General features: G+C 28.0%; 1 protein-coding gene across 1 annotated transcript in view; it reads right to left on the reverse strand.

The window, feature by feature from the left end:
- Window positions 1-15,551, reverse strand: part of LOC129958652 (uncharacterized) — a 30,405-nt gene extending 14,854 nt beyond the window's left edge. Inside the window, exons 1-5 of the mRNA XM_056071260.1 lie at window positions 15,292-15,551; window positions 9,772-9,879; window positions 6,217-6,298; window positions 5,938-6,129; window positions 1,917-2,655 (exon numbers count right to left, since the gene is read on the reverse strand). Coding sequence (XP_055927235.1) covers window positions 1,917-2,655; window positions 5,938-6,129; window positions 6,217-6,298; window positions 9,772-9,872 — 1,114 coding nt within the window. The 5' untranslated portion in view covers window positions 9,873-9,879; window positions 15,292-15,551. The remainder of the gene's footprint in view (window positions 1-1,916; window positions 2,656-5,937; window positions 6,130-6,216; window positions 6,299-9,771; window positions 9,880-15,291) is intronic.
- Window positions 15,552-18,313: the final 2,762 nt, after the last annotated feature.

Raw genomic sequence — 18,313 nt, forward strand, 5'->3', positions numbered from 1 at the left:
GTACCTTAAGATATAAAAATTTTCTGTTTCAACAAAAAAAGAAATTTGTTATTAAACAGATAAGGTAAGATTAGGAAACACTATTTGAAAGAATAAAATAAAATGTAAGTATTTAATTAAGTTATTATTCCTTTCCATTGCTAAAGATATGACTTGCCTCTTTTAATTCAGCATTAAAAAAAATAACCACTTTATCTGACAATAAGGCCACTTTTCCTCATTTCAGCATTATTTCCTGATGGAAATATTTTTGACCTAAACATCATAAACATTTAAAAAAAAAAAAGAAAAAAGAAAAAGGGATGAGTCATATAAAATTAACTGCATTTGTTCAAAGGTTAGTTGTTCTGTAATAGGTGTATAATATGGGCGATATATATAACTTAAGTAGCTTAAATGGACAAATTATCATATAGTATTCTAATCAAGAATTCATAAAACATAAATAATCAAAGCAAAAGAAATTTCACAATATCTTATAATTGAGGCCAACCCCATTATAAATGAAGATAATTATTATGCATTTATTTTTATTATTAGCAGAAATGTATGATAAAAATAATGTCCACTTAGAAAAGTTTTATTACTATTTTATTCACTTCTTTCTCTTTCTAAATTTCATTAATTTTGACTTTTCAATAAAATTTACAATATTAGGGGCACAAACCTTTGTTTCACAAAAATAGTTTTAGAAAAAGTAAAATTAGAACAAAAGGCAACAATCAGGATTAAACTGAGAAAATAAAAAACAGTAAGATGGAGAAAGTTTGTTGTTCAAAAAGCCTTTAAGTGAAAATAGTTTCAAACGAAAACACGTGAATGGTTAGAATGCTGCTCTTTAATTTCATTTCACAAATTGATATGGTACAAATAAATCATGATGGCTTTTATCTCAATCATGCTCACATCACATATTGCTTAATACAAAAGAAATTTTATTAATTTGCTAAACTAGCATTTACCTATAAAAAATTTATAAATTAAATAAGTAATACAGAACTTGTTTTATTTTCATGTATATTTTAAAAACTATACATTAATAATACTCTCATACTTAAATTTCTTAGTTAATTCTGAGTCAGTGAATAAAAATGCTAGAAAGGGAGCTTGTTCCTGATTGATAATAGATTTTAACTTTTTTTCAATCATGATAGAAATTTCATTGTTTATTTAAACCCATGGAATTTTATAAAAAGTTCAGAAATTAATATGTTTGCTTATATTAATTAGATCAACTATGTAAATGAAAGGAAAAATTTATACAAATAATTTCAAAGGAATTCCATAAGATTTGATATCTTTAAAATTTAGTTTGACAAAACTAGTAATCTACATTCCATTGCAGTGTTAATTACCAAAAATCTTCTAAATGACTAGAGAAAATTGTTATACAGTTTAAAATAAATGATACATAACAGTTTCTTCCATTCATTAAAATGGAATGTTTACATATTTTCCTACTTATTAAGAATAGAGAATAGCTAATTGGCGCAAATTATTAAAATTCAAAAATATAATATCCACTAACCACATTTTCTTCAATCCTTAAACTCATTTTAAAGATAAATAATTCAAAAATTATTATTATTTTTTATTTACCATATAAGAGACATAACATAATGCCATCCTGTGCCCCTGGTGCTTGTAACACTATGTTATCTAACCAGTTGGACGAGCACAAGATGGAAGGGAAGAAAAGAGGATAAAAGAAAGAAAGAGATGACAAACAATCCAGGGATCTCCAGAGCATATAAGAGACAGCTGTCTTCTGATTACCAACAGAGAATGGAGCATAGCAACTTTTATTTGTTCAGATATATTAAAAATTAATATAAATATTTGAAATGAATAAATATAATTATAATATATTAATATAAATATTTGAATCTGCATACATTTCAAAAACTAAAACATACCTGGTAATTTTATGCTTTCATCACTTCCAATTCCAGCAGAATTTGACATTATTATGCTCCTCTTTTTGCGTAGATTATATCTTTTCACAGCTAAGGAAACTCGTTTTTTGTAAGAAACAGAGATCATTCTGTGTGATTCTTGATTTTGTTTCTGTCTATCATGTTTTGAATTACCTCTATAATTACGGTTAGATGATTCAAGTTCATTCTTAGAATTATTGTTCTTTGCTGACATCGTATCACAACTATGAAACAAATTTTTAGGAGTATATGAATTGATTCTGTCATGCAAAGATTTCCTGTGAGCAGTTATTTCTGCCTTGTTAAGAAATTTGAAGTAAAGAAATTTTAGAGGTAGAAAGAGAATATCTTCCTTTGCTCTGGCAAAGTTGCATTTCCAAACAGACTTCAATATTGGCAATAAATCATATATACATTCTTCATTCCTGTTGAGAAGCTCTCTTATTAAACTGAAAAACTGATACAGCTTAAAAGCGAATTTTCTTCTCCAGTCAAGTGATTCTTCAACATACCGATTCCTATATTTTATTAAAGTTTTATCAGAACAAAAAGAATTAGTTAGCAGAGCATTAATCTTTGCATATGAAACGTTTACAGGTTCACGGAGCATGATTTTCAATAAACACTCCGGAGTTTTCGTAAAAACGTCACTTTCAATCATACAAATCAATTTTTCAGGAGCTCTAGGTTCACTTATTGGATGGGAAATTTCCCAGTCCTAAAAAGAAAAATTTCAGGAACATATAAATTAAAACAGTTTAATCTTTAAATGTATGCAGGCATATTATTGTAATTTTTTTATTGCAATAAACGAATTTATGAAAATAAACACAAAAATTATCTACCCCACATTCAAAATTAAAATGAATTAACTTAGTGAATGAGACATTTTGAAAAATTAAGAATGTACTTACAATTGTTCCTTGTCCTATTTCAAATTACTTCATATTTTACAAACCAAATGACCCATTTAGAAAATAATATATAAATTAAATAAAAATATTCTTTTAGAAATACTTTTTTATTATTGAGATAATAAAGTTCTTTTTATTTTAATTATTTTCAATTTCTAATTCATTACTATAAACATTATGAAATCTCGACATCAATTTCTTTTTTAAACTCAAAGTGATGCCTTTGGTATAAAACTAAAGTGTATTATCACCAAAAATAGATATCAGTAAAAAATTTCAAAACTCAAGCAAAATGGAGTGAAAATTTGATTACAAAATTCCATCTTTAACACAGGATTGCCATTCAAATCTGGAAAAAAAAATCCCCGTTTTTTCCCCCTGTACGTAAATTCAAAATACGAGGAAATACGCAAATAACACTCATGGGCTAATTATAATGGAATGTGGTTTTAAAGAGTGGAAAGAGTAAGGAAAGGAAGCAACAATTAAACATTATTCGAAATAATAGCATATTAAAAGAAGGTTTATATTTACATACCAAAAACCTCTTTATTATCTAGAATTTAGCAAAACAAAATTTATATAATAATAAGTGTAATATATTACCTTTCATGCTCCTTAACTGTAAGTCACACAAAATTAAGAACTCCAGTGAAATAAAACGCAAAATATTTTTGTTATCATGATACAAATTATTTAATGATTACTTAATAACAGCAACAATAAAAAACATTGCGAAGCCAAAATCTTCTTTTATTTATTCATTTTTTATTACTTATTTAATGATTTGGCACTGCATACAACAGCTCAGAAACAAGTGTTGATATAACATGAAGTATAAGACTAAGATATTTGATGGAATCAAAATACCCTGAAAAAAATATCCTTCCACAAACAAAAATCTATATTATGTAATATTTCATAATAATAAGTTTTCTTTGACCGTATTAGCTGCAAATAATACATTTTTTTTCTTTGCATAAGAATATATTACATTCTTTATCATTTGCTTCATAAAACTGAAAAAATATTTTTTGATCTACAGTTCAATTAAGCTTTAGAATCTTGTTTTGCATTTAGCAATCAGTTTAGTGACAATAGCAGGAAAAAAAAAAAAGAAAAAGAAAAAAAATGAAGTCTTCATGAATGTGTTTTATAATATTTGTCATCTAAGGAAAGAAATTGAATTGTTGAATACACTGTACCTTTGTTTCTTGTATAAAATAAAATTTGTTTCAATTCAACATTCTAGCTAAGTTTGTACAAATAAGTTAAATACTTTATAAGTTACTGATAGATGGAACACGTGATTTCAAATATAACAGTAAAATGTAAGATGAAGTAGAAATGAAAAAACCTTAAAATAATAAAAAATTATCATAGTGAGGCCTTTAATTTTGGAGGCATCAAATTAAATACTATTATCTTGACCTCTGTCACTCAAAATCATATCCTACAGAGTTGCTTACTATTGATTGTAAAAGGAAGAGAGATTCACATTGTGCAAACTCTTAAGTGGGCCAACCAGTTTAGTTTAGTTAAGTTATATTAACGTCCCGTTGTAAAGCAACACTAGGGCTGGCACACCCCCTCTCCAGACCACACCAGCGTGAGGACGTTTGGCATTACGGATTTAACGTGCAACAGAATCCCTTACACGACGGTTCTTCGGTGGAATCGGGTCTCGAACCTGAAACTCTACGGCTCACAAGCCGAGACCTTACCACCAGGCCACCGCGGCCCTGCGTGGGCCAACCAGTAAGTGAGGATAGTGCTGGATCAATAAGAAAAAGGGTGGCGCAGGAAGCAAAATGATTTTTTTTTCAAAAGGTCAAACAGATGAAGGAACAAGTGGAAAGCAGATGCAATGAAATTATAGGAGAACAGTAATCTTTCATAAGATAATCTAATAACTGGAACAGACAACAATACTTCCCTGCACAACTTTTTGACATGATTGCATTTCTGATAAATTGCCTCCTTTATTTCATAACATGGGTACTCAATGCTCAAATTAGTGGCAGAAAACTGATTGAAATTCAACATTTTTGATATTTAGTATTAATTTCTAATTCTCACTATTCAGACTATTCTAATTTCATTAATTGTAACTTTAATAATAGTTTAATAAATAATAACTTGGTAAGTAAATTTTTAAAAATTTGGAAGCTGATTACATTGTTTTAAAATATTCGGTAAAGAGTCATTATCAATAGGATCTTGTCTACATCAGAGGAGATATTGAATCTAAAGGAAATTAATTTTAACATATTTATTATAAGATACTGGGGTATGGACAGAAAAAGGGAATTTCATTTAATCAAAGATGATAAAAGGAATACAGTTTAGATGGTATGGTATAGTATGCCTGTAGGTTGGATAGCATTATTAATTTAAATACACAATACATAAATGTTGAACTCAGAATTTTTAAGAAAGACAACAATGTAAAAAAATTCAAAGCTTTACATGTTTATGTAACTAAGAGCAATTTTAAATATAGTATATATAAGTAATAAATATTCTCAGAAAAATAATTCAGAGCTTACTGATTAAAATATATCAAATTTATAACATTTACATAGTATATTTGCAGTCTATCAATGGATTTGAAAAGAAAAGCTGTGTTTTGAAGGTTTAAACTATTTTTTCTGAATCTCCTTTCACATTGTGCAGACTATACCATTTTTTAAAAATATTAGATAAAATGGTGCATAACGTCTTAAATGAATCCTAAAAAATTAAGTGCCTTTCTCAACAATTTGACACAAAAATTGCATTAAATTTCATTAGAATATTCAGCAGTTAAAAGAGAATTCAATTCTTAGTCAGTCTTGCATTTTCTTCAAACATGGTTGACTCTTAACTTTCTGAATACATATTTCAAAAAACGCTACTATATTTGTTCTTTTTTAAGAAATAAATAAAATTATGCTCCTTTAGAGGCATACAAAATTAATAATTATACATCATGAGATTCAATACAAATTTTTAAAAACAATCTAGATGTCTTCCTTTTAAAAAAGCATTTTAATTAATAATTAATGAATTTAAGAGATTCATACAATGTATTTAAAACATAATACCTGTTTTGAATGGTATAAAACTAATGGCCTTTCTACGGACACACTACTTGATAAACTGTTGAATGGATATGAAAACAGAAATCTTTTTGTAAGTATTTTTATTACATCCTTATCTTCCAAGCACGTTTTACATTTTATTTTGATGCCATTCACTAAGATTATTGCTAAAGGATGTAGTGGTTCCAAATATGCCTGAAAATAAATGCAGTATAAATGACTTTTTAAATACTAATATCTGACTAATTATATTTTACAAAAGAATCAATTGTTGATACATACTTTCCCATGATCTCCAATTGTCAAAATACAATGCTCAGGGAAGATTCCTTCAATGTAAATTCTTACAGTACAATATTCAGAGCTAAAACAGGAGTAAAAATATTAAAATTCTAAAAACATAAAAAATATGCTTAATTTCATCTTGAAGTAAAATTAGAATGATGAAATTCTGAAAATTCCCTCAGATGTAAAGCAGGTAAATTTTACATTTATCACAATGAAGTAAAAATGAGGTAAGAGGTCTAATATAAACATTTAAAATGATGTGTATGAAAAAAACCCAGAGCAACTTATTTTTTTAAAATGAAAAATTTCTCAAATGCTTAAAAAAATGAAAAATGAAATAAAAATCACAAAAGAAAAATAATTATTTCATCATCCTTCATTTAAAGATGTGTCTTTCAGCAAAATTTTAGTTTTCATAGGAATAAGAAGAAATAATAATAACAACAATCTTTGTAAATCTTTCAGCTAAGAGGTGAACATGCTGAAAATGGCCTTTGGTTTCAAAGTGATAACTATATGTGAAGCAGTACCTAATTGGCAAAAACAATATGCAAATTAAATATTGTTCTTATACATGATTTGAAGTGAAACTGGTTAACAAGAAGAAGATAGATTATGAGAAACTTAAAATGTTATATACTATAAAAACATCAGCACTGGTTAGCAAGTGAATGATGCATGGATTTCATGTATTTTTGTTATTTGTAGATGCAGATCTCCAGAGGTTTCACTCTCTTAGAGGTGTGTCTCTTTTTTTCACCATAAAAAATGATTGGTTGACCAATAATGGAGCAGGTACACATCACTTGTACAGATCATTTGTAATCTGTTAAACCAGTGACGTCATGAATCACTCATATTTTGCAGTGATAGAAGTTGTTAAACAGTCTGCTTTGAAGGACAGATAGTAGGGCTGCCTTAATTAAATAGAACAGGTATGACCACTAAGGCAAATAGAAATGACAATAATAGGACACATTTCTTCAGAGAGCAAGTAGAGAGCTCAGTATACCAGAACTTTCGCTATTTGCTTTCTAAAACTAGAAGAAATTCAGTGAAACTCACTGTTATTCAGCAATATGCTTTTTAACTTTCTCTCTATACAGCAGAGAATGCATAATAGATACTTCATCAACAATAATGTAAATGTAAATAGAAAACTTTCTCTCCAATTAAAAAAAAGTATCTTCATTGGAGGAGAAGCTAGACATGAACACTAGTTGTCCGAGACATATGGAGAATGTCTAGGAAAGACATATAGAGAATGTGTTTGCATTTTATACAGAATTAGAACTGCTTTGGAGATATGCTACTTTTTCTCAAGAGAAAATCATTAGTTGGACATTTATGGAGCAGATGTCCATCACTTACGTAATGATAAGTTCAGAAGAAAAAAACTGGCAAGATCTCCAAATGGGTAAACCATATTAAACCTGAAGAGTTACAAAGTATTTATGCTCTGTTTCAATAGTAAACATTAAACTTTGAAAATATGACAGTGTTGGTGATGAGAAGGGCAAGAGTTTTTAAGTGTAATGTGTGTAGCTCTTAAAGTAAATCAAAAATATTGTACATAAGGCATGTTTTTCAGAAAGCAAGAAGAGAGTCCAGTCAGACCAGTGAACTCTAGCTTTCCAAAACTTGAGGCAATTCAGCAACACTTGCTGCTATTCAGCTGTATGATATTTGACCTGGTCCAACAAAATTCACTGTTACTCAGCCAAGAGATTTTTAGAATTTAGAACTCTTTAAAGGGAAATTCATAAAACCATGGAGATAGTGTAAATAAAAATATTTATTTTACACATTTACTAGCTGCCCATATCAACACAAATGAATTTTTTTTTCAGTATGTCACAATTAACAGAGAAATTGCCATTGAATAGACATATAAATTCTGTAAGAAACATATATTACCAGGATAACAGCAATATTTGAATTCATGAAATTCTAGAAAGAGTTCATACGATGTCCTTTATTTTTACACTTAGTCGGACTTATCATAATAAGATTAAATGATAAAATAGAATGCATTTATAAATGATAATTCAAAGAATTCACAATAATGTACTAAACTCTTGTGAAATTTTCCAAATTCACGGTATATTTATAGCTACCAAAATAACTTTTTAAAACCAAATTTTTATGAAATATCCTACTATAATCAGGATTGTGTGTCTGTGTAAACATATTTTAGAAGATGCATGGCCAAGAAGAAGAAACTTTTGAAATTTCAAAACTGATTTATTTCAGCTCAGGAGACATACTTTATGTACAAAGAATAAGAGGTAAGAAATATGTCAGTTTACATCACAACACAAGAGCAGAGGAGATCAAAAATGGGTGATTTTACCATGAGATTTTGATAGAGATTTCTTAGACACATGTAGACTTAGGAAAGGGAAATTTTGGTACCTATAAAAGAAGGCTGCAAGCATTAGGGATTTTTATCCCTTCATTCGGAGCATGAGAACCTGCAGAATTCATCAATTTTCTAGAGCATGTGTTTAAAGTAATTAAATAAAAAGTGGGAATTGGATCAGGAAATAAGAGAATATTTTAGAATGAAGTTAATATGGGTTAAATTAAGACAAAAATTAGGATATTAATTAAGGCTTAAATTAGATTAAGAGATATCATTACACATACATTCACACATATAGAAGGGGGGATGAAATAAATTCATGCAAACACCAAAAATCACAGAAAAAAAGTAATGTTGGAAAAAAATTACTTTTTGTGGGTTTGGTTTTTGGTTTAGTTTTATTGCACAAGAGCCATCTTTGGCCATACTGCACCAAGCATATGGGGAAGCTTTTGTGGGAATATGTTCAAAGAGATTTTGGACTTTTTTTCCCCCATTAAAAAATGATTCAAAAAGTATTTGCAGCAAATATGTGCTTTACTTGTTGTCACATGTAAACTGGTGCCTCATCTAACGTTGCTCATTCCTCCTAGACACATTCACTTAGGACCAAGTTATAAGCCGAGGATTTAAGATTAAATGACCCTCATTATTGTCAGACCATACTGCAGCAGACTTTTGGATGTGAGGATATCTAAAGTCTCATGTTTACCGGTACTCTCTGGTCACTTTGGTGAAATTGAGAGATGCTATTCAATAGGATTTTGCATCACTGGCATTGATGCTGACCTGCTTTACTCAGCTGTAATACGCGTAGTTCGAACTTCACTTGTTTAATACTTTGTGGTGGCGGTCATGTAGAATTTTTGTTTTTGTTTTTTTTGCTTTAAAATAAAATGCGCTAAGTTACTGTACGCTTTTTTCCTAATTTGCATAAACCATCTCAGTTTAAAATGTAAGCACCATCTATTGGTCATTTTTTAATAGGAAAAAATCCAAAGAGTTCAGAATATATTCTCACAAACCGTAATTTTTTGGTGCATTACTTTTTTTAAATTATGATTTTTTGAAATTTGCATGAATTTATGATGTACATTGCATAAATAACAATAAATTAATTTTAAGACCAGTCTATAGATTATTATTAATTAACAATTTAATAGTAAAACTATAAAAAAAGTTACCTCCCAAATAAGAAATTTTTATGCTTGATATTAAGATATATTGAATCCTTTGTACCATCTTTTCTCAAGCAATATAATCGCCCCTTCACCAACATTTTCATCTAAAATCTGCAAGATTAAATATCAGTAATGTGAGTATGTATTAGTAGAGAAGAATAGCTTCAAATTGATATTATCTATATTAATATAAGATGTATGAGTATTTAAAATTTTACATTATAGCTACATTAATTCACGTTTCTTGTTTTATATAATTAAAATATTTACATTAATAACACAATATCAAAATTGCCATCTTATAAGACTTATTAACATAAATTTATCTCATGCAAACAAATCTTTAAATATTTTTCTGTTTCTTTAATTTCACAAATTCTTTAATGAATAAACTGTCAACAGATTTTAAAATTTAACAAAAAATAACTTTGCCAAGAAAATTTTATAAACACTCCTTAACACAAATTTACAAAATATTCATAATACATGAAAGAAATGAACATTATCAAAAAACTGGAAGGAAGGTGGGAAGGCTTGATTATTCATTTAAACAAAATTATTTTTAAATTTTAAATCAGATTTATGATTTAGCTTCTCATAACAAAGTATCTAATTCTTTTGGAAAATATATATTGAATTGTTGAAGCTTTCAAACTTTCCATATTCTACATTATTAAGTGCACATTAAAGACACTTAAAAGACATTTCATAAGTTTTATTTGAATTTTTATTGGCATTAATATTCATTATGTCAGTTCGGAACATGCAAAGAAAATTATAACTATAAAGTACTACTACCTCGTAAAAATTATAAATAAATTTAAATCATTTTGTCGCACTTTGATTATTTCAAAAATGGCATTTTAAAAAATTGTAAATGCTATAAAAACCAACTGAAAAGGGCGATTTTACGTGGGCAACAGAATGAAGCAGAAATTCATGCTCTCCCACTTAAATTACATTATGAAATATTGGAGATAAATCTCATAGTTCTGTAACAGTCTACAGTAACAGTCTGCAAATATAGCTATTTGATAAAAATACTGACATTGCAATATGATAGCTTCTACAACATCACATAATGATAAAATAACAGTCTAATTTATCTTAACAAAGCTAAACTAGAAATTAACTTTTATTAAATTGTGTAGCAGCTATAAATAGAATCTAACTTGTCAAATGGCATTAGGAAAAGCTGAAAGGCCAGAACTGCCTTGTCATTTATATTTTTGCTAAAATTCATCAATATTTTTGCTAAAAACATGCAAAACAGACCTAATTATATGCATTTCATTCCACAGAGCCTTCATAAAGAGATATTCTAATCAACAGTAGTAAAACTATTAACCACACCATTATTATTCCACCAGGAAAATTGAAAATCTGTTTACTTCTGTGTACAGAGACTTCACATCATTGCACTCAGTGCATTTTAAAATAAAACTTGTTTTTATAATGTTCAATTTAAAAAGAGAGAGAGAGAGAGAAGAAAAAACTCCAACAACAAATAAATTATCTAAATAAATTGATTTAACAAAATATTAATCTAACAATTCAAATATTTACAATCCATTAAGGATGGATCTCATATGTTTAAATAACGATAAGATGACTTGAGGGTCCCGACATGATACCTCACTTTCCAGATATCCAAACAGAATCAAAAGAAGGATGTTAAAATTATTGATAATAAAAATACATTCATTTTTAGATTGTTATATGTATAAATTATTTATACAAATAATGTAATTCAAAATGTTAAAAGTCGAGTAGGAAAATGAGACCCAATTAACACAAAATTCATCAAGAAACAATAATAAAATCAATCGTCAGACTATTCTTCAGGAAATTATTAATAGTTAATAGATTATTAATCAGGATTATTATTCAAAAGTATGTCTGAAATAGTGAATGAGGACGCAAAGCTCATAAAGTTAAAAAAATACTTTCAATTAAGAAAAATACTTAACAAAAAATTAAACTTTTTTACTGCACTCACATTCTGATGTTCAAACAAATAGAGATTTAAAAAACATCCAAAGATTAAATAGTATCACCATCAGTGTGGCCTGAATTATTATAAAATATGCTTTAAATTAAAAGTAATAAAAACTTCAATTTTATAAAATATTGAAAATTTATGAATAAAATACAGCAATTATTGTAATAGTAAATTTATTTTTCTGCAAAAGTAAATTCATTTTAAATAATGAAAAATACTGATTTGGCCTTAAAGTAATATAATTTACTGATTTTATAAAAAGATGTATTACAATTTTAAATGTATATTTAGATTCAACCATAATTTATAAAAATGCTACAATTCGCCTGACAATCATCAATCCTTTTCTAATAATAATTTAATTAACAAAACAATCACATAAGATACCATACGGCATATCAGATTGCTTATTTATGTGGTTAAAATTAACAAATCTTACACCCTCAAAGTAATTTTTATCAAAAGTAAAATTAATTTTTATGTTCTGAAGCTGATGAATAACTAAAAATTTGGCAGGAGCAATGAGAGTAAAAATTAAAATCTATTAAATCCAAGAAAATTATTTTTAGTACTTTTTTTTTAATATAATGATGGAAATATTATTTACAGTTAGAGAATTACCAGTTATGCAGCCTTTAAATTCTCACATTCCTTAATATTTTGCCTCATCCATAGTCCTTTCTATATGTTTCATTCCTAAATTTTTCCATTTTAATTTATTGTGACTTTTAGTTTCTTGCATCCTTTTATTCATAATATACTTTTAAGTTTTATTTTAGTTTATACATATACTTAAATAGCTAATCAAAAGAATGAAATAAAATAATTAATAATAGATAATTTTTAGAAATCAGAATCATTCTTAGCACCAAGAAAAATAAGTAGCTAGATCTAAATTTCCAAGACAATGAAGAGGGGAATCTTTCAGTTTAGGTAATCTTAGACATACAGGGAAAATAAATAAAAATAAAGACATTTGCATTAAATATAGTAAAAACTACACAGAGTTCTAAACATTAGTATTTAAAACAAAATTCTATTCAAATATTTCAGTCATTTTTAAAATTCGCAAGGATTATTTCAAAACTTTTAAAGCGATGCTTGAAGCGTTTCATGTATTGTCAGCTTAACATGTTTTAAATTACAGATAAATGAATCGTGATATATGTTCTTAAGACACAAATTATAGGTCTGTGTCGACTAGTCAAAGATAAGAGATTCAGAATGTACCCTAAATTCTGTTCAGTGCAAAATGAAGTTAAACACAAAACAGGCCATACTGTGGAATTTTTTATTTGTTTATTTAATTGTATTAAAAAATCCTAAAAATCACAAAATAAGTTTATGCAGAAATTCCCTTTAACAGTCTTTAATGCTGTCAATGTTTTAAAAGCAATTCATGCATTGAAATTTATTAATTTATATATATGTCCTTGTTTCCGACAGTATAAAAATTTTCATTTGAAAATAAAGTATTTTTAACTCTTATAGAGACCAAGCCATACTTTCCTTTCATCATATTCTATTCTAAAGCAGGTAACTCATATATAATAATGCATTCTTTTTAGATTCTAGAATAAGAAAACTCCTTCTGTTATATAGTTTTATTACTAGTCAGAAATATACGATTTAGCAATTTTAAAAGTTTAAAGCTCAAAATGTATCAGATAAAAATAATAATTTGAAAGATTAATGTACTTCTTGCCAGAAATTAAAGTATTAACTGGAACCCCTGTTAATTTTTTCATAAAAAAAAATCACTATTGATTCTACCAAACAAAATATAATTGCCCACTAGCATATAACATGTTAATATTAATTTCATCTAAATATATTCAGCTTCATGTTCAAAATGAAGATTGACAGTTTTATAATTCTGAAGAGATATTATTTCACTTTTATAAATAACTAGTAAGTTTTTAGAGATAAATTCCTTCATTCATAACTGATGAAGTAAGCATAAATGTACTTACAACTAATTATTTTTATTCTCAATTAACTGGCCATTAAAAAAACTTATAAGTTTGCTTAACTACAAATTTATTTAAAAAATATTCAGTTAATCAGGAAAAAGAAAATACTAAAAGATAACATTAAAAATGTAAAATATTAAATTTGATATTTTTTTCTTTTTCAGAGGGCGAAAAATAAATGAATTACCTAGAATTTATTTGAACTTGCATTTATCAGCAGAATGTATGCATTGTAGTAAAATTTTCTCATAAAACATATTGTCGATTATTAGTAAGTAATTTATATGAGAATTTTGAAATGATTTCTAACTAAAAAAAAAAAAAAAAGTTTTGATAACAGAAATTTTATATTTTTAGTATGTTTCATATATTTGTGATTTTCTAATTACAGAAATAAGAAGTGTAAGGAAAAGATGATGGCATTCATATATTAATTCATATATGAAGTGATTTTTAGCAGCTCAAAAATAGTATATCTAACATTCAAATAAAGCTATTGGAAAACATATATTTCTTCAAGTGCCACATTCTATTTAAAACAAGAAACAGAAGCACACACATTTAAGGTAACTTATTTTAAAAATGCCTTATATAAAAATAATAATTATAAAATAATGACAATGTAAGACATATAAATACTATGCAAAGAGCCCTTGGTAATTAGAAGATCAAATATGAAAATAAAAGACAATTGCATATATCTAGAGGCAATAACAAACAGAAGCTTTAACAGCTATCATGCTCAACTGTCAACATGCCAGCTTACACTTAATATATAACAATTTCAGATTTGAAAAAAAAAAAAAATGAAATTCTTGTATTAATTTGATGTATTGACACTCAGTACAACTATATTAATTCAAATTCAGTAATTATATTAACAAAATCTTATATAATTATTTTATGACAAAGTTCAATCTGTATATGTTTAACAAATTGGAAATAATAACATTAAAGGAAAGATGCTAAATTCCTGTGTAATTTTCCAACATTTTTATTTCCCAATAGAATGATGACCATAACCAAAACTACTTTAATACAAATAGTAAAACCATCCTTTCTAGAAATTAAGAAGCAGAATTCTGGAATACCATAAAGAATGAATTAAATTACTTCTTTTCCCCTTTCCAATCCAAGTAGTCCTGTACTTAAAGTTTGTATGAAATTTTTATTCGTCAAAAGCACATATGAATGTCTAAGGAATTTTCTATTATAACTGTCACTTAAAATGATTTTACAAATATATATTTAACTTAAAATTGTATTTAAAAATAAAAACTGTAAATTTTAATTTGCACAAAAATCTACTATATAAATACATACTATACAATATATCTAGAAAAGCTAAGGTAGAAAATAGTTACTGTTGTATAATATTGCCTACAATTAAAAATGAATGTGATAAATTACAATAATACAGAAAAAATAAATATAATTAAATATCGGGCGTAAGCTATTCAATGCATGAAGTCGAAGAATAGATTTGATTTTTGACCGTTATACACATTGATCTTATACTTGAATACAAAAAAAAAATATCTTACTCACTTTATTTATGAAATTAATGATGAGAAAATTACATTTCAGCTATGCGTAATTCGATAAGAATATCTTACAGATGACCAATTTTTATTTTGCCAATCGATCAGTACAACACTACACTGTTCGTTGTTTTGTTTTGAAACATGAAAATGCGTTTGTTGCTCACACAACGTTCTTTTCAACTTGGCGCTATGTTGTGATTGGCTAATAAATATGTGTGGCGAAGTGAAGTCAATACGAGCTTAGAGTAGTATTGTGATGAAAATGGACTATATTGACAGAGAGAAAGAATGGACGCTATAAATTGATAGCGAGCATGTAGCGTGTGTGTCTTTCATCTTTACAGTGAATGTGTGCTACTCAGCTAATAAAGTTGATTTATGCAGAATTTTCTGGATTCATCGTTTTCACAGACTCACCCTAGAATCGGCTGAATATGATTTTACATGCTAATACAAAATTATTGGCTTTCGCGACAGGACAAGCTGTGGATTATGAACCTTGAAACCAATATGAAATTACGAACCAGAAAAAAGCTGAATTTTTTATTTAAGCTTTGAAAAACTAATCGGATCGACTCATGGATTGTATATCCAAGAACAAAACGAACTGACCTGGATTTTGAATTTACAGTTTTGAAAACGAAACTCTATATTCGAAACGAATTTTAGAATGTAATTCAGTACTTCAAAAAAAAAAAAAAAAAAAATGAGGATGGCTTTTATTTTCAGCGTGGAGAGAGCGGGAGCAGAATTTTCAAAGAAATAAATCATTTTAAGTCACTCGATTTCGCGAATACAATGATATATTTCACAGATATGATGTTTGTCAAAATTAGGGATGCGGAATATTTTACGAACTTTTGCCGAATGTTTTTATGTAACCAATATCAAAAAGTCTCGAATAATAGTGTTCAATGCATTTCAAAGAGAGATGTGATTTATATTCTTGACATGGATTGGATTGTGAGGTTTATTGGAGCAAGAACCATATCTGGCTATACTGCGCCAAACATATGATATATTTTCAGGTACAAATTAAAACATGAAGTTGTTAAAATATTAATACTTTAAAAAATATTATTAGAGAAATCAAAAACTTATCAGATCTATAACTCAGTAAAAACGGCATTTTCATTGATCAAATAGATTATCATGAAATGCAATACAAAAAAAAAAAAAAAAAAAAAAAAAAAAAGAGAAACTTTTGTCCTTTGACTTTTTGACCTTTTTTTTCTTACAATAGCGAAACGAAAAGGCCAATAAAAATTCACCGATGAGAAAATTCGAGCAAGCATAAAATCAGTAAAAAATAATTTTGGTTTCAAACGATTAAAGATATCACTGCGATCTTTTGATACTTGGTGTTTTTTTAATATCTGTCATGGACAGGGATACTTAAAAGTGGTTATATAAAATCTTTCGAAATAAACCCATTTAAGAGGGCCCTTTTTCAGTTTAGGTTACGTAAAAGTTTTATTAGAAGTTGTAGGGTTTGTAGACGGTTGTTGTTGCTGCTGCTCAACAACTTATGCAATTGGCTCATTTGGGTCATAGTGTATTGCATCAAGTTCAGTGTCAGTTATGGTATTAGAAATATTGTCAATTATCGTAGATTCAGCTTTGGAGTTTACAGAAGGTGATGCGATTTCTTTGGTAACTCCAAGGTCATTTGCAAGCGTTGAATCTAAAGGATTACCAAACGGATGCAGCAGTAGATCAAAAGTTTAACGACGATGTTGTATAAAACTTGGATCCTTTTTCAGAAATGGAGTCAATTTTATTTTCAATTGCAGGCTGAGACTGCTTCTTATATTTCTTCTTCTTGCTGACAGTCTTGAAACCAGATTAATCTTGTGATGTTACATCTCTGATTGTGGGAAGATAACCTTTTCCAATTCCAATTGCTGAAGAGTTACTTTGAGTTTTAACGACAGCTGGATTTAAAGGAGAATGCTTTTGCTCAGGAGAAGTGAACGTTTTTTTCCAAAAAAGTACCATTCTTAGTTATGTTTTGAGGCTTAGTCTGCTTGACCTTGGGTTGAGTTATAGAAGACTAGCTGGTGCCTGTGACAGATGTTTTGGAAGCAACGAGTTTTCGGGCTTCTTAATAGGAAATTTGGTTTTTAATTTTTGTTACGATTATTTCTTTTTCAAGTTTCCATGTAAAGTAACTACGAGAAAAGGAAAAGTGGTCACCCTTGCAATTAATACAATTCTCTTTATTGATACAACCAGCATTCTCATTGCCCACTTCTGTACAAAGGGCACTTATTAGTGTTCCACTGTAGGAAGTTTGAGATTGACCAAAGAGTTGACATTTGAAGCATCGCAATGGGTTAGGGATAAAAGGTTGAACAGAGAGATGCGTATATCCTGCTTTAACATAATCAGGTAATTTTACGGAATGAAAGGGCAGCGATTGAGCTTCACTCAACGCTTGCACTTCGCTGAACTGATCCAATTAATTCGTCGCTGACTAATTATACTACTCACTATATTACTCACTTCGGCTTGGACTCCTGCCCTTTTACAGCTTCCGGAGCAGGGCACAAAAAGTTTTGGAACAATCGAGAATAACTAGCCTCCTATTGGGCCTATCGCCAAAATTCCTGAAGATTCTAGTTTCATCCATTTTGTCGCAAATTCGTCCCCAAGCAGCCAAATAATCGCAAAGTTTATCACCAAGCCTGGGGGTCATTGATCTGCGTCTGATCAGCATCCAGTAGAGCTGTCCGAAAACTATCTTTTCTACAATGGAACCAACTGTTCTGGGTAACAGCATTACAAATTCGTAACAATATACAATTTAGAAAATTTATTTCTTAATTTTTTTTTATACAAGAGCAAATTCAGCTAAAATAACAATGCAAACGAACACTAATATGATATATCAATAAAAAAGGAGTATTTGCATTAATGTATAAGAAATAACTTTTTCAAATGTAAAATTTAATGCAAATAAATAAAATATCAAAAACACTAGTAAAATTCCTCTCTCACTATTTAACCCTAATTAATACTTAAAA

This window comes from Argiope bruennichi, chromosome X1 (genome assembly GCF_947563725.1).
Source record: "Argiope bruennichi chromosome X1, qqArgBrue1.1, whole genome shotgun sequence".
In the NCBI taxonomy this organism is placed as follows: Eukaryota; Metazoa; Arthropoda; class Arachnida; order Araneae; family Araneidae; genus Argiope; species Argiope bruennichi.